Source organism: Lutra lutra, chromosome 8, assembly GCF_902655055.1.
Source record: "Lutra lutra chromosome 8, mLutLut1.2, whole genome shotgun sequence".
Lineage (NCBI taxonomy): Eukaryota > Metazoa > Chordata > Mammalia > Carnivora > Mustelidae > Lutra > Lutra lutra.
Window position 1 is genome coordinate 12,117,835 of NC_062285.1, and position 24,529 is coordinate 12,142,363.

A 24,529-nucleotide genomic window follows, 5' to 3' on the forward strand; every position below is an offset into this window, starting at 1 on the left:
CCTCTCCCACTCTGATGTATACAGAAAGGTTAAAAAGCTCTATGCAGCATATGCACAGCTCTTACCTCATCCTAGACCCTTGCTCTGCCCTAGATGTAACACATCCTAGATTTCTACTTCTGCCAAAGCAGCTACTGTCGAGGTATCAAGATTCTATGATGCCAATTTGGGTTACGTGGGCCTAACAAATATTTACCAATGAGACGCGGCAGAAAGTTGCTTTCCCAGCTAAGATGAAATAATGCTTTTCAACAAGTTCCAATGAAGAAAAATAAATCTAATAAAACATTAACAACATTTCAAAAAAGACCTTTCTGAATTATAGAAATTATACCAATTACACTCCAGATTGCTCCTCACATATCTTAATTATACACGTTTGGCCAAAAATGGAGTTAAACTAGCAATAAATTAGACTCATTCTCTGTATTTTTCTTTTAATCGCTACCAAATTTAATACTTTATTCAAAGAGTTATTTCGTTTAGTGCATGAATATGGCATTTTGTTTTTGTTTTTTTTTAAAAGATTTTATTTATTTATTTGACACAGAGAGAGAGAAAGAGAGAGATCACAAGGAGGCAGAGAGGCAGGCAGAGGGGCGGGGGGGAAGCAGGCTCCCCGCTGAGCAGAGAGCCCGATGCGGGGCTCGATCCCAGGACCCTGAGATCATGACCTGAGCTGAAGGCAGAGGCTTAACCCACTGAGCCACCCAGGCGCCCCGGCATTTTGTTTTTTTAAAAAGATTTGAGAGAGCGCGTGCACAAGTGCGCGTGCATGCGAGTAGGGGGAGGGGCAGAAGGAGAGGGAGAAGCAGGCTCCCCACTGAGCAGGGAGCCCAACATGGGGCTGGATCCATCAGGACCTGAGCCAAAGGCAGGCGCTTAACCGACTGACTGAACCACCCAGGCGCCCCTCCCCCTGCTTTTTTTTTTTTTTTTAAGATTTGGCATTTTCTAATTATTACTACTAATTACAACACCAACAAACACTGAGTGCTTACTACAGCCGAACAGTGCCGTAAGGTACTTCATGTGGATTCGCCACTTTAATGTTTTCAGTAGTCCTGTAAGCATGATGATTTCCCACATTATGAACTGTCTGAATATAATTAGGCTCAGTTGAGAGGAAATAAAATTTTTGTATTATTTTTAAATAAATATAAGCCAAGGGGAGCCAAGACAGTGGTGGAAGTGCCCTTCCAAAATGAGAGTGACACCAGACATGGAGAACCAATGTAAGCAGGGCAGGAACCCTGGAGGTATGAAAGTCAAGGTTCAGATTCAATACAGGAGGGAAGCAGAAAAGGCATATCTTATAAAATAATAAAATTACAACTATACAGAGAGGGCCATTTAAAAAAAATTTTTCACGGTAACAGATAAGGAAACAACAGGAGGCAAAAATCTAAAAGATACACTTACACATTACCAGCCCCTAGACAGCAGCGACCTCCTCTTATTCTGGAACACTCATTCCATTCAAACATGGAGAGCGATTAGAGAAACAAAAAGGATGAGTAGCATACAGAAACACGACATGACCAGAAAGCAGATGAAAACTGTAACCTAACATTTTTAAAGGAGTTAATGGAAGTAAAGAAAATATTGGAAGCTATTTAAAAATAGCATGATCAGAATTGGAAAAGGCTCAGTAATGAGATGATTAGAAAACAGGATGATAAAGAGAGAGTTGGAACATACTAGAAATTTTTTTTAGTAATGGAGATTAAACTGGAAGCAACACTGAGGAGCAAAGACATGAGAAGTTACAGTAGGGGAAACAGATGATAGAATAAGGAAATAAAACTCAAATTAAGTAGCAATGAAAGCAAATTCATGGGGAAAGAGTCCCATTATTAATTATAATGCCCATTCAACAATGCATTCGAGGTCCTACACTGAACAAAAGGGACAAATAATATATAGATTAGATAGTACAAGGATTGCAATGGAAAAAATAAAACTGCTATTATTTACAAACAAGAAAATGTACAGAAAAACGAAATCATATTTCTTTTTTTTAATATTTTATTTATTCATTTGACAGAGAGAGAGAGAGAGAGAGATCACAAATAGGCAGAGAGGCAGGCAGAGAGGGGGATGCAGGCTCCCCGCCGAGCAGAGAGCCCGATGCGGGGCTCGATCCCAGGACCCCAAGATCATGACCCGAGCCGAAGGCAAAGGCTCAACCCACTGAGCCACCCAGGTGCCCCCGAAATCCTATTTCTAAGAGAATTTAGCAAATTGCAGGGTACAAGGACACTAGACTTCATCAATACAGTGCAATTCTAGGAAGCAAGAACAAACAATTAAAAAATAGAATTTTGATTCCTAAGGAAAAACTCTTAATGAAAGAGATGTAGGCTGTATCAAAGAAAATTATAAAATATCGAAGAGAGAAACTGAAAACCTAAATAAATGAAAAGCTATACCATACTTGTGAATTTTAAGACTCCATATACTAAAGATAACCAACAGCCATTCCACCTAAACTGAACTATGAATCTAATGCAGTAACAATCAAACCCAAACAGATTTTCCTGTAATTAAGACAGTAATACTGACTTAAGGACACAACAACAGAAGGGAGGAGAAAGTCCATGCACATATAGACACAAGATGAATGAGGAAGTTAGTACCGCAGCGCTACCTCAGGGCTCCGAGATGCCGGGCGGGAGGTGCCTAACACCTGAACACTGACAGGGGCTCTTCTCCTTTCACACAACCCACCTCCCACCCCTGGCAACAGATCCCAAGAAGCCACAGGAAAGAAGGTGGGTGCTCTGCGATTTGCAACCTCTCCTCCCACAACCAACAGTAACAGTTTTTTCACCCCTTCCCTCAAAAGCTAGGTTTATCAATCTTGGCACTACTGACATTTGAGGCTGAATAACTTGTCCTTATGGGGGGGGCTGTCCTGTACATTACATGATGTGTAACAGTGTCCCTGAGGTCTCCGAGCATTGCAAAATCACCCCTTTTCCCCTTCCACCCTGTCCAATACCCCCACCCATTTGAAAACCACTCTTCTAAGGCCCCCGGTCACCAAGCCCTGCCTAGCCACAAGGAAATCAGCCTTTTATCACCTCCCTGTTAGATACAGCAGATGACCAAGAGTTAAGGGATGTCTGACAAACGCCTTCAAAGGATAAACACCAAGCAAACAGAAAAGAAGTCCCAGAGTAAATAAGCACTGTGAATGAAAGAGAATGCAAAATTTAAAAGCAAAACCACAGTACTGAGAATCCATCAAGGAGCAGAACAGCTTCATGGTAAATGCACAGAAATAACCCGAGTTGGGCCCCAGGGGTCAAGGTCAGCTCCACCACGTAACTAGACACATAACCTTAGTCAAAGCCATACCTTATTCTTCTCCTCTACACAGTGGGGAGGAAGATTAGTATATACCTCTTGGGGTTCCCAGAAGCACTCAACAAGGTATTTAGAACTTTGAAAAGGACATATCACCATATAAAGGAATCAATAAATAAGGGGTTTCTTTGTTTGGTTTAATTATTCTTAAAAACATTTGAGATTGTATCCACGAAATAAGACTGGGATGCTATGAAAAAGGAACAGACACACTCCAGCCCCACCGCCCCACCCCACAAAAAAAATTCTGAATTAAAATTATGATAGCATATTCTTAGAGAGATGAAAGTTGAGGCAATCTCTCAGCAAAATGGGAAGGAAAAAAAAAATAGCCTACTAAACCAGAAAGCTCAATATGCACCTGAAAGAATTTCCAGAAAGAGCGGAGGTAAGAAAGTTATTGAGGAAATGAGAACTGAAGAACGCAAGTGTCCAAACCAAAAAGGCCCACAGGATCCTACCACTGCACTGACTACTATAGTGACCAGGGTGTGTAGGGACAACTCCCAACACTGACGCTTACTGAGAAATTTGTGCCTCAACCTTTGCGTACCTGATCTTCTTACACAACCTTCACATCTCCTTGAGCCAGCTGAGTAGTCACTTCTTAACTGAGCCAACCCCAGATTGTGAGCAAACACTCCCCACCCATCCCCATTATAAGTCCTACGCGCTGCATACCTGATTTTATCTCAGCCGTAATTTTACGCTCATTTCAGTATTATGTGAGTACTGATTCCAAGAGTCATGTGGCTGAGGGTCCCCATGCCTGTTTTTTGCCACCATATCCCCCCCCCATGTAACAAAAGTACAATATGCACATAAGTAGTTTCTATACAAAAGGGCTATATAATAAAATCACCGATTCCTCGGAAATATAAGTACCGCACGCTAACCGATTGCACCACTGGAGCTCCTGATTCCTCGGAAATATAATACATTATCATTCATAAATACATCTGCTACAAAGTGCTGTGGTTCTTTCCATGACATAAGAAAATTTCACAGATTTTTTCATCTTGCTTTGGCCTGAGTTCCATCAGTGGCTTAACTGACAAGTTCCTTCAAGGAAGTCTCCTAAAGGAATGTGCACCATCTAGTGGAAGGACCCAAAATTTAAAAAGAAGCTTGCAGCAATTTTCTCAATTGACTAATAAGCACAGGATAGTGACCTAGCACGTATTTATTCAAATTAGAAACCCAAGATGCATATCACTTTGGTCAACCTCTGACAGTCAAGGTTTTAATCTTCTGTATAACTTATACCATACCAATTTAAATGAAATTTATAAATATAATTTACTGTTTAAAAGTTGTCAGTGAAGACCATTTAATGTAGCTTTGAACTAAACACAGAAATGACAATGAGGGGGGAAAAAGCAATTATAGTTGCAATACTCCCAACGTGCAAAAGAAAGGGAAGTTACAACTGAGACGCTAACTGCACAAGAAATACGCTATTTGGTACATTACAGGCCCTTTTGATGAGAAAAAGTTTTTATCAGAAGATATGGGGGGGCTGTATGTTATACTTTGATACTGAAAGCCTTTGCTTGTGAAGTCAAAACAAGCTTATGAAATTCAGTAAGAAAACAAGGGAATCTTAAAGTAATATAGATATACTGCCTTCCGTTTCATTAGTGCTGAGAGAGAACGCGAAAGGGACAAGGTCCGACCCAAGATGGCACACCCCAATGCTATTCCATCACCCCGGAAAAATCACATCAAACAGTGAGATCCGGGCCAGCCTTTCTCAGGCCTCACCACGGCAGTTAGGAGGGAAGTACATGGCTATGAAAAAAGCGCGCATAAAAAATAACACAGTTTTGACAAGAAAATAAATACGAACTTTTTACAGTGCAAACTCTCAGACCAACAGCCACAACTTAAAAATAACAACATGGAATGTTAATGATTGCATTTGTTCTAACTTCTACATCACTGAGCTACCCTGTCAGGAAAACAGAATTAAAATATAACATAGTGAAGGCACTCGCTAGGATTAAATAGGAAACTATGGTCACGACCAACCCGCAAATGTCAGTGGTGTGTGACGATGAAGATTTATTTTCTCACTCGTACTCTGTGGCCACCGCATGTCCTCTGGAAACTCTGCTCCCCATTTCTGCGCTCCTAGACCCTGGAGCGAGAGCTTCCACCACCTGGAACATCCCCAGTGACCAGTGGGGAGGGCGTGTGGAGAAGGGAGGCAAACGGCACACTGGCTCTTAGGGGATACCTGGGTGGCTCAGTCTGTTAAATGTCTGTCGCTCCGCTTAGGTCATGATCTCAGGGTCCTGGGATCAAGTCCTGCATCAGGCTCCTTGCTCTGCGGGGAGCCTGCTTCCCCCTCTGCCTGCTTGTGCTAGCTCTCTCTCTCTCTGACAAATAAATGAATAAATAAAATCTTAAAAAAAAAAAAAAGCACACTGGCTCTTCAAGGCTTCTTTCTGCCTTGCAGTGACACACTTCACATCTGCTCCCATTTTACTGACTGACAAGTCACGTGCCATAAGTAACATAACCTTTTATGTGTCTGTGAACAGACATTATCAGAGAGTATATGCAGGATGGATGGATGGATGGATGGACACAACACCATATAAAATACTTCCTGATTCACAGTAAATCATTTGAAAGTAATTTTATGTTATATACACAAAAGCCTATGATCTCACTTTTAGATTTTTTTACAATAAATTTGCACTAATGTCTTGATTCCTAGAAATGTACTAAAGTATTTTTAAATATTTTGAAACTCTTAAAAGTAGTTCATTCGAAATGTTAAAAGACTTCCCAAATATTTTATGTGAAGAATTGTAAAATCAATCCAATTCAAATTTTTTCCTTTATAGGACACTATTTACAAATCATGACCACCTGAGAATACTCATAAGTCCTACTACCTTTACTGACATGTAGAAATACTAACAATAACTTTCATTTTTAAACAGGTAGATAAAAGAGATCTTCCTTTATTGTCCTCTATCTGTAATAAACACAATGCAATTTAGGCAACCACTGGAGTTAACTGAAAGTGATTTTTTAAAAATTATCAACTATTGGGGCACCTGGGTGGCTCAGTGGGTTAATGCCTCTACCTTCGGCTCAGGTCATGATCCTAAAGTCTTGGGATCGAGCCCGGCATCGGGCTCTCTGCTCAGCATGGAGCCTGCTTCCTCCTCTCTCTCTCTGCCTGCCTCTCTGCCTACTTGTCATCTCTGTCAAATAAATAAATAAAATCTTAAAAAAATCATCAGCTATTTATGAAAAACTGTAAGAGCACAATACACAAATCCAATGAGATGTTAGCACCTATTACTGTGGCCACAGCGAGCACTCAGGTATTTGTGAAATGAAGGGAAACAAACTGGGCAAGACAGAGCCTGTAAGGGAAGTGTCCCAGCCTCCTTTAACAACAATCTTTCTTGAATGCTTGCTACACTTCTAGGCAATGAGGACTATACAGGGATGAACCACATACATCCTGCCTAAAAGAACTGTACTCAGTGAACAACAACTAGAGACATCATTATAGTAGGTGCCAAAAATATGTGACATAGATGCTTACAACCAAATGGGAATATTAGATCCATGTAGACACTCCCAGAGGACCTCTCTAGAGCCAGCATATGAAAAAGTAAAGCAGACCTCAGACTGGGCTGGGGGTTACATACACCTGAGACCCTAATACATGCTCTCCCTAAAATGCACTGAGCTAAGGATTCTCTATTGGATAGTGGGCCTATCAGGATGCTTCTGTCTTATGCATTTGAGACAAAGAGAATCTGTGTCTATATATGCTTTAACATAATAAATTATAAGAGTAGACCTAACACAGAAGGGGCGATAATTAGAATGCATATAAACAAAGATCCAGTAGCAGAACACCAGGAGTTCCAAAAATTCAACCAAAAAAAAAAGACAAATAACCAAGGAACAGAAAACAGGCAAAGGATTTAAAAAGGCATAAAAAAAGAAAAATGGAGCAGCCCATAAACATACATTCAACCTCTAATATTCAAATAAATATAAACTAAAAGGAGAGAGCATTTCAAATTGATCCTGTTGGCAAAAATTAAAATCTAACAATTCCAAGTGTTGACAGGGGCATGAAGCAACTGGAACTCTAATCCTACTGGTGGGAGTGTAATAAGGTACAGCCTTAGAGGAGAAATGGGGCAACATCTAAAAAAGTGTGAGATGTGCATCTCTGTGGCCCAGCAACCCTATTTTCTGGTGGCATACCTACAGAAGCAGTCCCATACATGTACAAGGACAATCTACACATGGGCTGTTCACTGCTTTGTTTGTAACAGTGACATGGAGAAAAGGTGATTTCCAGAAGAAGGAATCTTACACCCACAGGACACCTTTCAATGCAAATATCTATGGCCAGGAGAAGTAATCTGTGACCTAGTCCTAGAACACCATGTTACAATGAAAATGAATGGATCAAAACCATTTGCATAACCAAAAATATATCTCAAAATATTAAGTAAAAAGTTGCAGAAAGATGAATGTGTTAAGAATGAATCGAGGGTGCCTGGGTGCCTCAGTGGGTTAAGCCTCTGCCTTTGGCTCAGGTCATGATTTCAAGGTCCTGGGATGAAGGCCCACATGGGGCTCTCTGCTCAGCAGGGAGCCTGCTTCCCCCCCCCCCCCCTCTCTACCTGCCTCTCTGCCTACTTGTGATTTCTCTGTCAAATAAAGAAAATCTTTTTTAAAAAAAAGTATGAACCGAATTATAAACAATTTTAAAACATACAAAATAATATCTCCTATTTTTTTAGGAATACAAACTCCAGATGACCTATGGCCAGTAAGGGAAAGGAGTGTGAATAAGAAGGGATACTCAGGCTTCAAAGGAATTGAATATTCGTTCCTAAGCTGTATGGTGAATATGAGGGAGTTCAACATCTGTTACCTGCCTTTTTAAGGCCCCAAATATTCTGTAACATTTCTTAAATGAAGGAAAAGTTAACCCTAACACATATAGCCAACTTAAGAATGTTTTCAAGAATTTCAAATCACAGGCTACTGATTTTCATTACAATGTTGCAGAGTGAGAGCAAGGAAACAAGGACCAGAACAAAAGTTTATTAAGGCAAGAAAGTATCTTCCTGAAAATATAACAGACATGTAGCCAAAGGGTTACTGAAAAGCGCCAATCCAGGGACAGAGCAGTGCACGCAGCTAACCAAAAGAAGGAAAAATTGAGGATGGTGCTCAGGACAGTAATACCAATGATGTACCAGACGGTTTAATCCATGTCTCTTATATTAACTCATTTACTCCTAATAACAAGCATGCAAGGTAGGTCTACTATTATCACCATTTCATATACAGGAACAGGAGGTGCTGTGAGGTAAAATAATGAGGTATTATTATCTTACTGTCAGAATGACATTCTCGGCACAGCCAGAATCTGAGTCCAAGCAATGTGGCTCCCTAGCCCCAGCCCTGAACTCCTACCACAGATGTGTGTCCCCGAGAAGGGAGAGCCCAGGTGTCCAGACACATGAATACTCCTCAGTACACCAAGCTGCCCATCATTAAGGCACTCCGAGAGAGGTGTCCACACACAATGAGAACAAAATGCCACAGAAGGAAAGAAAAAGGGACAGAAGAAAAAAAGAGAAGAGGCAGCAAAAGGTCCCAACTTGATCTGGATGAAGAAACAAAGGTGTCCTGAGGTTATAGGGCTCCTCCCTCTAGAAAGTACCTTTAGCTCCTTTAGCCCAATACTGGACTTGCTCTTTATTCATTCAATGATCACTCGCTGAGTGTCTAAAGCACCAAACTGAACTTCAGGGAATATGACCCCCTCCCTCCCCTGCAAACCAAATGGGAGTTGATGGCAAAAGTTTACATATAATTCTATTCCAGATTTTGGGACATATAGTCCTGAAATACTGTTTAAAATGTGGGTAGGTCTCCAAGCTAGCCCATAAAAGCATGTTTAGATCTACCCTGTGAGGGGTGCCTGGGTGGCTCCGTCAGTTAAGCAGCTGCCTTTGGCTTGGGTCATGATGTCAGGGTCCTGGGATCAAGCCCTGTGTTGGGCTCCCTGCTCAGCAGGGAGTCTGCTTCTCCCCCAGCTTGTGCTCCCTCTCACTCACTCTAAAATATATTTTTTTAAGTCTCTCCTGTGAAATTCTACCTGAACCCTGAGTTTCCTTCCACCAGAATTTGTGTTCTTACACTCTTTTTCATACAACTCAGAGACACGTGGACCTAGCCTCCTCACACCCTGCCACATCCCATTCCATCATGTCCCTGAGGAATAGGCCGCTCCCTTTTTTTATCCAGGTCCACAACGAATTGTGGTAAATGTACTTTGAGAACCAATTCAGAATGTCCTAATAGGACCAAACTCATGGCCCAAACACCTTCCGGGCAACAGGACAGGAGCCATCGGTGCCTGCCCTGGCATTAGAGCAAGGATTCCAAGCATTGCCCAGCCCACAGGTTGAGGTGAGAAAGGGAGATAGGGCAGGCTACTGCTAACGCCAACACACAGCTCATCCAGCCAGTCACTTCCACACACGTGCAGTCACCTGCACGATGATTTGGCAAAACCTAGTCAAGTGGTAGAGGCCCATCTCTGTGGCCCAACAAACCCACTGGTAGATAGAAGAGCTAAAGAAGTGGGCTAGTTCCCTACTAGAATTCCTAGTCTCTGGAATAGGACAACAACAGGAATCACCTCCACAAGGGACATGGAAAAATGACTGCCTTCCTGACTCTACCCGTTCTAGTGAACGAACGGTTCGTAGCTGTTCCAAGGCTGGAAACTCCCCATTTCTGTAGAGGAGACAGACTCCCTGCTATTCAATGTGGAATAAACACAAATTTAAGGGGACCATTCTGAAACTAAGCCTATTTGAATAATGATTTATATCTCACAGTAACTTCCAGAAGGCACTGATCTATTATGCTGAACACAGACGACAGTGGTAGGACACAGCCTCACCGAGCCATCACTTCAGGACATCTTGAAGAAAAACTGAGTATTTCCCATTACAACCTAGCTCTTAGTCACTCATCCCCAGTCCCACGCAAATCTCTAAGAAGAGCCACATATGGCCTCTGTTTTGAGCGTATGAATTACAAAGGCAATAATTTTCTCAGGGCCTCAGGAATTCCTATCTTCGGCAGACTTTGCATGTTTCTGTGCCTGAAAAAATGTAAACTATAATGTAAGAAGTAACTTTGTCTGGCTCCTTCAGCTGGCTGAACAATTACCTTTGATTGGCCAAGGAGCGTTACCAGCTGCTGATACCCAGGTCTCTACTCTGTCAGACCAGGTGGCCATGGATCATTGGCAGTGTCTGGCTGTCTTTTCCTTTTCCTCCCACCCAAGGCAAACAGTACTGCAGAGGCAAGTAACATAAGCTCCCCAACGGGTTTACTCTCTGAACCTAACACCACCTCTCCCCTCTCAAACAGCACAATTTGTCTCTAATGAGCCCTGTACCCACAAGTATCTTATAAAATAGTCTTTCAGCTTTGAATCTGATTTACTACTATGTAAATATCACCTTCCCCTCCCCCCACCCGCCCACTATGATGCTTTTCATTGCTTCTGAATTCAAAGAGGAACCCAAAGGGCTATAGAAAATAAGTTTATAAAACCACTGCTCAAAACATGATCACTCGTTTTTTATAGCTTGACTGTATCAATTTATCCTGGAAATAGCTCCTTTCCGAGAAGTCTCATGGTGCTAATTATTGAGAAAACTGGAATTATTAAGAGATTAAGGTCACATGTTACCTTCAAGTTGGTTTTTCATTTTCTAGAGTTTCCAGGTTGGAGATATAAAATTTTTTTAAGTATGTTCTCGTTCACAGGTTGCCTTCCGAACATCTGTTCAAGACTTATTTTTAGACCCGGACTAAGACAACTTTCACTTTTAAAATTCCACCTAAATCACAAACATTAAAAACTTAACAAATTCACATTAACATGGAGATTTAAAATGAAGTCCCACTAATTTATCCACCGTATCTTCCTCCCACCGATCAACTACTCTGTCCATGGCTTCGTGTGTTTCGTTAAAAACAAAACTTCGGGACATCTTTAAAAAGAGAAACTGAATATTTCCAGTATAATTTGGTAGGGAGCTGATATTCAAAATACCTGAAGAACTCTTTACAAATCAGTAATAAAATAACCACCAAACAAAAAGTGGACAAAGGGAGACTTTCGGTTTCAGCTCAGATAATTAAGGAGAACAAAAGTCACAGAGCGAACAGTCACTTGGAAATCAGAAAGAACAGGGGAAGAGAGGGATTCATGGCCAAGAGCAGCTTAGCAGAAAGAGAAGCTGCTGGAGCACGGAAACTCGTACGAAACCTTCACCGGGAACTCTGATGACTTGATGGTGGCTGAATGTGGACTAGTTGGAGAGTTAAAAACTCCTAAGCCCCAGTCCTAGGGGAGGCTGCAGCGGTTTTCCTCCCACCAACTTCTCATGGTGAAAAGGAAAAATCCCCTACTGTTTCAAATAGGAGATTAGAGAAACAACCATTTTGAAATACACAGGCCAAGAGCTTTTTCCATAACAGAGGCCTGCCCTCTAAGAGAGGCTGCTTTAAATAGAGCCCTATTTGACCTGGGGAAAGACTAGTGAGGAAAACTCCAGCCTCTGCTAGCCTTCCTGTCCCAAGTAAGGAAAGAAAGGAAAAGCCAAGAGGCTAAGAAATGCTTCTGAAGGTCATCAGAGCCCAGGGACTCAGGCCCACTAAATAACAGACACTTAATCATCAAGATCACAGAACAACTCACCACCCCCAGGGCTCCAGTGAAATAACAGTGGTTATGACTGAGAGCTGCATGTCACAGACTCCGAGAGAGGTCCTAAGGAAAGCCAGAGAAGGAGGCGGGGGAGGGAAGAGCCATGAAGGTTTCCAAACCCTCTGACCCTCACAGCTACAGCAAACAGCCCAGCTTGTAGCCAGATTAACATAGAAACTCACTAAAAGCCTAATTCCTATTATCCAATACCTATGTCCAGCTTTCAACAATAAAAAATTACAAGACATGAAAGAGAGAAACTGTCTGAAGAGATAAAACAACCATCAGAACCAGACTCAGAAAGGACACAGATTTATGGAACCGGAAAATAGGGAGAGTAAAATAAGTATGATTAATATGCTAAGGGCACTAATGGAAAAAGTGGACATGTGAGAACCAGTGGATAATGTAAGCAGAGAGATGGAAACTCAGAATGAAAATGGAAATCAAGAACAGTGTACCAGGAATGAAGAATGCCTTTGATGTGCTCATCAGTGGACTGGACATGGCCAAGGGAAAAAAAATCAGTAAGATTAAAAATATGTTCATGGAAATTCCCAAAACTGAAATGCAAAAGGGAACAAAATATCCAAGAACTGTGGAATAATAATACAAAGGTATAACAAACACATAATGGAAACACCAGAAGAACACAGAGAAAAAGGAAAAGAAGTACTCAAAGTAATAACAGCTGAGAATTCTCCAATATTAGTGATAAAACCCCAGACCACAGATCCAGGAAGCTCAGAGAACACCAAAGAGAATAAATGCAAAAAAGATCTATACCTTGCATTAATAGTCAAACAGCAAAAAACAAAAATAAAGATACTGAAAAGAGCCAGGGCGGGGGTGGGGGGAGGGGGGCCACAGAACACCTTGCCTACAGAGGACAAGGATAAGAAATACATCAGATGCCTCATCAGAAATCATGCAAGCAAAAAGAAAGTGGCTGGGGGAATAAAAACGTGTTAAAAGAAAAACCCACCACCCTAGAATTCGGCAGGTGGTGAAACTGAACTTCAAAAGTGAAAAAGAAATAAAAACAGAACAGTTAAACATAAGGCACCTGGGTGGCTCAGTTGGTTAAGCAAATTCCTTTGGCTCAGGTCATGATCCCAGAGTCCTGGGATTGAATCCCGCATTGGGCTCCCTGCTCAGCAAGGGGTCTGCTTCTCCCTCTGACCTTCCCCCTCTCATGCTTTCTCTCTCAAATACATAAATAAATAAAATCTTAAAAAAAAAAAAAAAGAACAGTTAAAAAATTCAAGGAATTTGCTGCCCAGTAGACCTGTCTTAAAACAAGTATTTAAAGCAGATCGTCAGAGAGAAGGAAAATGATGTAGATCAGGCACTCACAGAAGGAATAAGTAAACATAAAATAAAATTGGGGCACCCAGGTGGCTCAGTAGATTAAGCAACCAACTCTTGATTTCAGCTCAGGTCATGGTCTCAGGGTCCTGGAATCCAGCCCTCAGCACTCAGCTGTGAGTCTACTTGAAGATTCTCTCTCCCTCTCCCTTGGCCCCTTGCCACCATGCTCTCACTCTCTCTCTAAAATAAATAAATAAATCCTTTATAAAACAAATATAAAATTAAGTCTCTTGTTGTTCTTATTCTTAAATGACCAGATAACTGTTCAAAATAGTAAGAATAGCAATGTGTTGAGTTATTAAAGAATATGGGTAAGTGAAATGAATTAAAACAATGTTATAAAGGACAGGAAAATAAGAATTGAATATATTCTCTTATAACACACTGTATGATTTGTGAAAAGATATGATGTTATTTGAAAGTGGACCTACATTAGTTATAAATGAAGGTAGCAAACGCTACTTCTGGAAATACCTTTGTAAAACCTTTGTAAAAAGCATATGGAATAGGGATGCCTGGGTGGCTCAGTTGGTTAAACATCTGCCTTTGGCTCAGATCATGATCCCAAAGTCCTAGGATAGAGCTCCATGTTGGGCTTCTTGCCCTACCCCCTGCTCCTGTTCTCTCTCTCTCTTTCAAATGATTAAATAAATAAATAAACAAAATCTTTTTTAAGAGTATATGCATATGCTAAGATAGAATAAATGGAATAATATAAAATGTTCAACTAAAAGCAGAGAAGGAAGAGAAAGAAAGGGTGATAAAAATTTAAAAAGAACAAGTGTAATGAATGAAAATCAATTGCAAACATGGTGAATATTAACCCAACTACAACAATGATTACTTTAAATGCAGATGGTCTAAATATGCCAATTAAGGGCGCCTGGGTGGCTCAGTGGGTTAAGCCGCTGCCTTCGGCTCAGGTCATGATCCCAGGTCCTGGGTTCAAGCCCCACATCGGGCTTTCTGCTCAGCAGGGAGCCTGCTTCCTCCTCTCTGCCTGCCTCTCTGCCTACTTGTGATTTCTCTCTGTCAAATAAATAAATAAAATCTTTAAAAAAAAATAAATAAATATGCCAATTAAAACAAGAGCTGTGATAGATAAAAAGAAGATCCAACTATATGTTGTCTACAAGAAATCCACTTTAAATATAAACACACACAGGTAGATGAAAAGTAAAGGAACAGAGAAAATCATGCTCACACTTGCCAAAAGGAAGCTGAAGAACCTGTATCAATTTCACACAAAGCAGATGGCAGAACAAGGAAAATTATCAGAGATAAAAGAGGGTATTACATAATGAAAAGAGGTCAATTCTCTGAGAATGCATAACAATCCTTAATGCGTTCATATGTACCTCACAAGAGAGTGTAAAATACATGAGACAAAACTGATAAAATAATAAGGAGAAATGGATAAACACATCATCATTCTCGGAAACTTTAATACTCTTCTACATAGTAACCGACAGATCCACCAGGCAGAAAATCACTGAGGAAAAAGCTGAACAAAACAGCACCAACCAACTGGACCTAACACTTCATCTAACAATAACAGTATACACAGTCTTTCCAAACTCACACAGAACTAGGCAGACCACATCCTTTGCCATAAAATACACCTTAACAATCTAAAAAATGGAAATCATACACCATTAGCTTAGACTACATGGAAGTAAGTAAGTCAGTAACAGAAATACAGTAGGAAAATATATATTTGGAAATTAACAAATAACAAATAACAAATAACAAATTAACAAAATAACAAATGACCTAAGATGAAGTATCAAGAGAAATTTTTAAATATTTTGAACTAAATGAAAACACAACTTATCAAAATTTGTGGGATGCTGCAAAAGAGTGGTTAGAGGAAAATTCAAGCACTGAAGGCATATGTAAAATAAAAGATGAGAGAGAAAGAACTAGAATCAGTAACTTAAGCTTCTACCTTAGGAAACTAGAGCAAGAAAAGCCAAGAGAAGAAAATAAAAAATAAAATAGATATCAATGGAATTAAAACAGGAAGAGTTGTTTAGGCGTCCAATTCTTGGTTTCAGCTCAGGTTATGATTTTGGGGTCGTGGGATGGAGCCCAATGTCAGGCTCCATGCTCAGTGCAGGATCTGCTTGAGATCCTCTCTCTTCCTCTCCTTCTCCCCCTCCCCTGCTTGTACTGTTGGAGGGAGGGAGGGAGGGAAGGAGGGAAGGAAGGAAGGGAAGGGGAAGGGAAGGGAGGGGGAGGGCAACAACTGAGAAAGAACAACAAAACCAAAAGCTGGTTCTTTGAAAAGATTAATAAAATTGATAAACCTACAGCCAGGCTAGCCAAAAAAAAAAAAAAAAAAGAGAGAGACACAAATTATTAATATCAAAAATGAAAAAGGAGTCATCACTATGGAGCCTATGGAGATTAAAAAAAAGATAATGAACAATTCTATGCCCTCAAATTTGATAACTTACATGATATGCACCAATTCCTTGAAAGACACAAGTGATAAAGACTCTCATAAAAGGAGAAGTAGGTGATCTAAATAGACCTACACCTAACAGAGAAATTAAATCAACAATTCGTAACCTTCCAAAACAGCAAGGACTGAGTGAGCTCTGATGATTTCACTGGCAAATTTAAGGGAAAAAATTATACCAAATCTCAAACTCCTCCAGAAAAAATAAAACACAGGGTGCGCTTCCTAACTCATTCTATGAGGTCTGCCTTACCCTACTATCAAAACCAGATGAAGACATTACAAGAAAGGAAAATTACAGACTAGTATCTCTTATGAACAGAGACGCAAAAATCTTCAATAAAATATCAGCAAATCAAATCCAACAACATATAATATGAATTATATACAAAAACCAATGGGATTTTTTTCCAAGAATGCAAAGCCTGGTTTAATATTCAGAAGTATTACTATAATCCATCTCTCCAACAGGGTAAAAAATATGTATGTGTGATCATATCAGCAGATGCAAAAAAAAAAAAAAAAAAAAATCCAATACCCATTCATGATAAAAGTTCTCAGCAAACTGGAAACACAGGGGACTGCCTCAATTTGATAAAGAATATGTATAAAATACCTAGAGCTAACATCATACTTAATGGTGAAAAACTAGAATCTTTCCCCCCTAAGATACGTAACCAGGCAAGGATGTCCCTTCTCACCACTAATATTCAGTACTTACCTAGAAGTGCTAGCTAATGCTCTAAGACAGGAAAAGGAAATAAAAGGTATACATACTGGGAAGGAAGAAGTAAAGCTGCCTTTGTTCACAGACAACATGATTATCTAAATTAAAATCCCAAAGAATCAACTAGAAAAACTCCAGGAACTACTACTAAGTGATTATAGCAAGGACTTAGGATGCAAACTTAACATACCAAAATCAAGTACTTTTCTATATTCCTGTGGTATATGAAAGAGAGTCATAAGCAGAACAACCTCCAAAGGCCAAAGATGTTGTAAGACTGAAGAAAAGGGCTGACAGGTCCAGGTTGACAAGAAATGGTTTATTAAGGGGACTTATGGACAGAAGCGTGTCTTGGGAGGCTGAAAGCTAAGCGATCTCCATGACCCCATTTCCATCCAGTAAGACCTGCTTTTTTGGCCCAAGAAGTTGGGGATTAAGTAAGTGCTGGGAGGCGACCCGGGAGGGAATGTTTGAAAATCATAATCATATCTTCAGAACAGATGAAGGACATTAAGGGTGTACTTAAGGGCGTGACTAGGCCAAAAGAAAGAATATGGGAGGGAGCTATGCTCCCGAAGATGCTGGGACACAGGGAGCTGTCATCATGGTGGGTCTGTCCAAGATGGCACTGTTGATACTGCCACTGGTGAACAATTGGAATTTGAACTTAAAAACAAAGTTTCTACAATAGTGCCAAAAATAAAACTTAGGTACAAATCTAATAAGATGTGTATAAAATGTAAATAAGTACAAAACTCTGATGAAAGAAATCAAAGATGATCTCGATAAAGAGAAACTCCATGTTTACAGACAAGAATACATAATATGGTTAATATGACAGTTCTTCTCAAATTTATACATTTGACACAATCCCAATCAAAATCCTAGCAAGTTACCATGTACATATGACAAGCAGATTCTCAAGTTCACATGAAGAAGCAAAAAACCCAGAACAGCTGGCACAATACTGCGAAAAACGAAGTCAAAGGACTGACCCCAGCAAACTTCAAGACTTCCGGTAAAGCTACAGTAATGAAGACACAATAGCGTCGGTGAACGCGCAGACATATAGATCAACAGAACACAACAGAGCCCAGAATAAAACCCACACAATTACCATCAAATGGCCTTTGACAGAGGAGCAAAGACAGCTCAGCGAAGGAAGGCTAGTCTTTTCAAACACGGATGCTGGAACAACTGGATATTCACATGCAAAACTCTGAATCTAGACACAGAAACCCCTTTTCACAAAAACTAACTCAAAGTAGGGCACCTACATGGCTCAGTCAGTTGAGTGAGTGCCTTCAGCTCAGGTCATGATCCTGGAGCCCTGAGATCGAGTCCTGCTTTGGGCTCCCTGCTCAGCAGGAGGTCCGCTTCTCCCTCTGACCTTCCCACTCTCGTGCTCCCTCATTCTCTCTCTCCCAAATAAATAAATAAAACCTTAAAAAGATTTTTTAACTCAAAGTAGACCACAGAACTAAATATAAATATAAAACTGTACAACTCCTGGGAGATAACAGAGGAGAAAATTTAGGTGACCTTGAGCATGGCAGTGACTTTTTCTATGCAACTCCAAAAGCTCAATGAGAAATTGTTAAGCTGGATGTTATTAAAATGAGAAACTTCTGCTCTGTGAGAGAAAATGTTAAGAGAATGAAGAGACAAGCCACAGACTAGAATAAAATATCTGCAGAACACATATCTGATAAAAGACTCATATCCAAAAACACAAAAAACTGTTAAAACTCAACAACTAATGCCACTCAGTTAAAAAAAAAATGGGCAAAAAATTCTGAAAAGACACTTCTGTAAATCTAAGACTTTTCTAAAAAGTAGGCTATTATTTCAAAGGAATCCAATGAGCAAAAAAAATGGGCAAAGAATCCAAACAGACATTTTGCATCAAATGTCAACTGATGATCAGTTGACACTTCATCGATCATCAGGGAAATGCAAACCACAGCAACAAGGAGGTACCATGTCACACCTTCTAGAAAGGGGAGAATAACAAACCCATGTAAAACCAAGTGTTAGCAGCACGGTTCAGTGGCTCAGTTCGTTAAGCAGCCGACTCTGGATTTTGACACCGGTCATGATCATGGTCATGGTTGTCAGATTGTGCCCCAGGTCAGGTTCTGTGCCCATGAGGAGTCTGCTTGAGATCCCCTCCCCTGCTCCCCACCGTCACCTGTCCCCTGCTTCCGTGCATGGTCTCTCTCAAATAAATAAATAAATAAATAATTTTAAAAAAAAAAGTGTTGCCAAGGATACAGAAATCAGAAGCCTCATACACTGCTGGCGGGAATGTACAATTGTAGAGCCACATTAGGATACTGTTACCAGGTGCCCAGCAATTCCACCCCCACGGCATGTACCCCCCAGAACTGAAATCATGTCCACAGAAAACCCTGTATGTGAAACTTCTCTGCAGCATCATTCAAAACAGGCAACAGGTGGAAACAACCCAAAGGTCCAATACTGAATAAAAAGATACACAAAACTGGTATATCCAGAAATACTACTGGGCCATAAAAAGGTATGAAGTACCGACACGTGTTATCACGTGGATTTGCGAAGTGACAGAAGCCCGTCACAAACAAATCCACATATTGTGTGACCCCATGTCCATGAACTGTGCACAATGGATAAACACTGAGAGACAGAAAGCAGATGAGTGGTTGCTTAGGGCCGGAGTGAGGGAGGGTAGGAGGAGGCAGAGATTAGGGAATGACAGCTACATGGTAGAGAGGTTTTTCTGGAACATGATGAAGTTATTCAAGAATTACGGTGACGGTCGCACCACGCTATAAAACCACTGCACGTATACTTCAAATGGGTAAACTGTCTGATACGGATCTCAATAAAGCTCTTACAAAACCCATTACTGTCTAAATACTGATGGCACCCCACTTAGACTCACCAGATTTCACAAAGAGAAATATAAATACAGCATAGTTCATACTTGCACCAAAAAAAAAAAAAAAGATTATTTACCTTAAATTCAAATTATACTGGGCCTGGAGCCTACTTTAAAAAAAAGGGGGGGGAGGAGTTAAAATTACATAACTAAATGGGATAAGGGTCTGGTTGAGCAGTACCATGACTCCTTTAAGACTGAAATCACAGAAATACAGTAATTAAACCACATCAAGAGAACGTTCTTGAAAATAATCAGCTTGAGTCTTGTTGAAATACTTCAGAATCCCCAAAACAAGGATAAAATTCGAGCTGCTACCTTTTTTTCTCCTGCCCATACACATACATACAACTATTCAAAAGGGTAAAGAAAACATATGCAACTACTGAAAAAGTACTAAAAACTTGATACTCTTATTCTGGTAATCCAACACAATTGTGAAATACAAACAAAAATTTGAGGAAAAAGAAGTACCAACCTTATTTAAAATAAATAACTACATCTTTATGCCATATCTTCTTCTAAAATAAACCAGATTACAAAAATACAAACAACACAAAGAAATAAAGTCAAGAAATCTCAACAGGAAAAAAACACCAGGGTAGAAGATAAATTTAGAAATGAGACTGCAACACAAACGTATGCTTCATGGTTGTGTATATGTGCAAATGACAGGTCCAAAACGTGGCTTTCTGCTTACTGATCACATTAACCGTGTTACATGAATATTGATAAGCCCTGTCTTGCCACTCCTTACAGATGACATTTCTCAGGTCTTCTCTCTGTACCATCTTTCTTTGGATACCTCTGAAATCTCATGCTCATAGTTTTTTGTTTTTATTTTGTTTTTTTGTTTGGGTTTTTTTAGATTTTTTTATCTGTTCATTTGAAAGAGAGCATAAGCACAGGGAAGGGAGAAGCAGACTCCTTGCTGAGCAGGGAGCTCAACGTGGGGCCCAATCCCAGGACCCTGGGATCATCATATGAAGGCAGATGCTTAACCGACTGAGCCACCCAGGAGCCGCTCATGCTCTCGGTTTTGATTACTCAACTCTTCAATTCAGAAATGTCTTCAAAAAAAAAAAAAAAAAATCCACAGCTAACACCCTCTAGGATCATAGTATTTCCTTTCCAGTGACAAGCTCACAACTGCAGTCTGCCTGCCAGAGTGTGGCACACATCCTACGGTGGCGTGTCATACCTGTCACACACTCAATCCCAAACTGCCCCTCCTTAAGTATATGTTACATCCGACCAGAAAGTTACGAGTATTTAAAACCATGATGGGAAGGGGCGCCTGGGTGGCTCAGTGGGTTAAGCCGCTGCCTTCGGCTCAGGTCATGATCCCAGGTCCTGGGTTCGAGCCCCACATCGGGCTTTCTGCTCAGCAGGGAGCCTGCTTCCTCCTCTCTCTCTGCCTGCCTCTCTGCCTACTTGTGATTTCTCTCTGTCAAATAAATAAATGGAATCTTTAAAAAAAAAAAAAATCTTAAAAATAAATAAATAAATAAATAAATAAAACCATGATGGGGCGCCCAGGTAGCTCAGTCGGTTGAGCATCCAACTCTTGGTTTCAGCTCAGGTCATGATTTCAAGGTGGTGAGATCAAGCCCTGCATCAGGCTCCGCACTCAGTGGGAGTCTGCTTGAGACTGTCTCTCCCCTGCCCCTCCACCTGGCTCACACTTATTCTTTCTTAAATAAATCTTAAGAAACAAAATAAATTTAAAAAAAAAACCCTGATGATTTAACAACCACTTTTATTTTTAAATCATAAACTAAGGTGACTAATTGTGAAAATTCTGTGCTAGAATAAAATCAAGTTTTGCCTTCACCCATCTTTCAATCACACACCAACAGCTTCAACTGCCGGCAAAAGAGTCTGACATCAAAGCACACTCTGATTCACTCTAAAACATCTTTTCCAATTCCTTTTGCTCTACCAAGATTTATGTACAAAAGCTGGAGGCTTCTCTCCTCCAACCTTCAATAGAAGCACTTGGAATAAAGTTAAGAGGATTGTTCCAGCTGCTTAAAGCGCTGCGATCCCATGCGCTTGCCTCCTGGAGGCATTTTGGGCTTTACATACTTGAAAATGAATAGAATGGGTCAGTCAAAGGACACAGTTGATGTCTGCATGTGATCGAAGCTTGGAGTAGGGAGAATGAGTAAGAAACAGAGAACGGACTAGAGGGACACAGTAAACCTTATTTTAAAAGTACGTTTGACAGCAATTACTGAAAGATAACTTGCAACAGTACACATGCTACCGGGCTATTTAAATAGTGGCAACATCGATTTATTTATTCACTGCTTTTCTAAAACCACATACCAGTAACTGTATGCTTCCTGACCACGGACTATTTGCATTTACTTTGAAAAACCACCTATGCTTAAAACTCAAGAACTAGTGTAACTAAGACTTTTTTTTAAAAAACATTAGTGTTCTTTGACTGGAAAGAACACCCATCTCTGTCACTACTCTTTGGCCCTTCACATGCTATGATAATTAATTTTTTTCAATACTTAATGCCTGCTTACATTTGCCTAACCTACATTAACTATCAAAGAACTGAGATCTTCACTATTTTATCTGGAACTCACAAACAACCTTGTCAAAAGATATTGTAATTTCCCTCTTTTAGGAAGGAAAGAGAAAGTAGTCACATTACAAAAATAGAAACACACATGTGTGCATTGTTTGGGGCATTTTTATTTAAAGATTAAGGGGGTGACAATGTCATTTGAAACACATTTTATTCCTTCTAGATCAAATCAATTGGAACAAATCCAGAGCTAGACAACTTCCATACATTCAACGTAAGAATGTGTTCATGATTGCTTCAGTAAATTCTGAACTTCATCAATTATCATCTCAAGCTATTTCTTTTTTTTCTTTTTCTTAAGATTTTATTTATTTATTTGACAGAGAGCAAGAGAGCACAAGCAGGGGGAACAGTGGAGGGAGAAGGAAAAGCTGGCTCCCCTGCAGAGCAGGGAGCCCAATGTGGGGCTCAATCCCAGGACCCTGAGATCATGACCTGAGCTGAAGGCAGACGCCTAACCATCTGAGCCACCCAGACGCCCCTCAAGCCAATTCTAACACATCCCAACAGAGCAACTAAACAACCAAAAAATTTTCAGAACACAAAGAGGCCTTGGCAAGGATATAAAAACTAACTAAAGGACTCTAGTCTTTACATGTATTGGTAGGAAAAGGTCACATCTGAACATTTTCATTTCTTGAGAGTTGCTCAAGGCATGCGAATTTCAGTAAATCTGACAAGGGGGGAAAAATGTCATAAGAATCTTTCTATCCTGTGAAGCAACAGCACCCCAGAAGTGGCTCATTTTCAAACACACCCATCCGTAACAGACTTCTCTCACGACGGACAACCGTGTAACGCATTTAGCTGACCTCAGTGTCGGTTCACACAGCGCCAAGGCACCAGAGGTGTCCACCTCCTACAGACTCAAGCTAAGACTCACCATTATTTTTTTCAGCTTGAGTTAAATGAAAGAAAATGCAATTCATATTTCCAGAAGCAAAAGTGGCATAGTTTCCAGTAAGCTTCTTGTTCTCATTTTACTATTTTAAGAGTTCTGATCACTCCCAGCATGGCTGTGTGGCAAGATCTCATTTCTGGTGGCTGATCATTTCCATGGCATGATGCTTTACCAAAACTGTCTCCAGAAGCTTGTTTTGATTCGTATTTTACTTCAGCGTATTTATACACAAAATGCCATTTCCATGGCGTTGTGCCAAGAAAGAAATAGCTAGCTTGGATTTCAGTTGACTTTGTTAAAGGAAATTATTTGAAATTAATGTGGCCATTGAACTGCTGCCATCCTTAACCTCAGAAAATACAGTCCTTCTAATTTTTGCTGTGAACATTTATTTATTTAAGTTAAATTCCAGCTCACGAACGTTGACCATAAGGCGTCTAAACCTTCCTGCTACTATTTCATATTCTTCTTCTAGACAAGGACAGGCCCATGCTGGCCGCATTAGTACGCCCAGCCAGATCACCACCATCAAGTGAAATCATCTGTGTATTTTTGGTGGAATCTTTAACAACTTCCACGCCCGTCAGGGAAATGGAACAAGACTGTTTTGTTTTCAGACAGCAACAATTTGATCTCTGGTTTACTAGATGGCGCTCAAAATATTTTTCCATATGTTTTTCCGCAAAGAGAATCTGACATCAGCGTGGTTTACCTTTACCAGTGAATGCAGGCTTTTTTCACCAAACATATCCCAGAGGAAGGTCAGGTCTTCCTGGCTATCCACATGTGGCTGCAGCTGGGCTGGCAGAGCAGCCAACAGCTCATACAGACCTATAAAATGAAAATAAAACACAAAGCATAATCTCAGAGTGAGCTCATTAATTTCGCTTAAGGTGTGTGTAAATGACGGCTGCAACATGTCGTTTTTACTGGATCTGTATTCTGGGCCATCAAAAAAAACACATCTCTCAAGCAGAAAACGAAACTTTTTGATTTTTAAATCCCAAACAAATTAAGTATTAAGAGGCTAGTTTTTACCTTTCGGTTGTCAACATTCTACCAGGCGTCTGAGTTTACATCACCCGAGACAGAAAATGTGTACAAGCTTTCAGAAAAAGAAGAAAAAGCATACATTCCTTTCCTTAATCGTTATTACATTTCCCTCGATGTTTGCCAAAGAGTGAAATGAGTCATGAATAGGAAAAACTTCCTTAGAAGAGCAGAAAATTGATAGAGTGGTCCATTAAAAAAGGTTTTGTGGTTTCCAAATAGTTCCTAATAATATACAGCTTTGAAAACATTTGCGTTATCTAACATCCAAAATCAAGGTCTAGAAAGTAAGACAGATTAAACCACCCTTGGTGTTGCT

The 24,529-nt window shown here is 40.2% G+C and overlaps 1 protein-coding gene across 1 annotated transcript in view; it reads right to left on the bottom strand.

Moving 5' to 3' along the window:
- The window catches only part of MPP7 (MAGUK p55 scaffold protein 7), a 285,707-nt gene that overhangs the window by 149,616 nt on the left and 111,562 nt on the right, over nucleotides 1–24,529 (bottom strand). Inside the window, 1 exon segment of the mRNA XM_047743326.1 lies at nucleotides 23,873–23,991. Within this exon segment, the coding sequence (XP_047599282.1) occupies nucleotides 23,873–23,991 (119 nt within the window).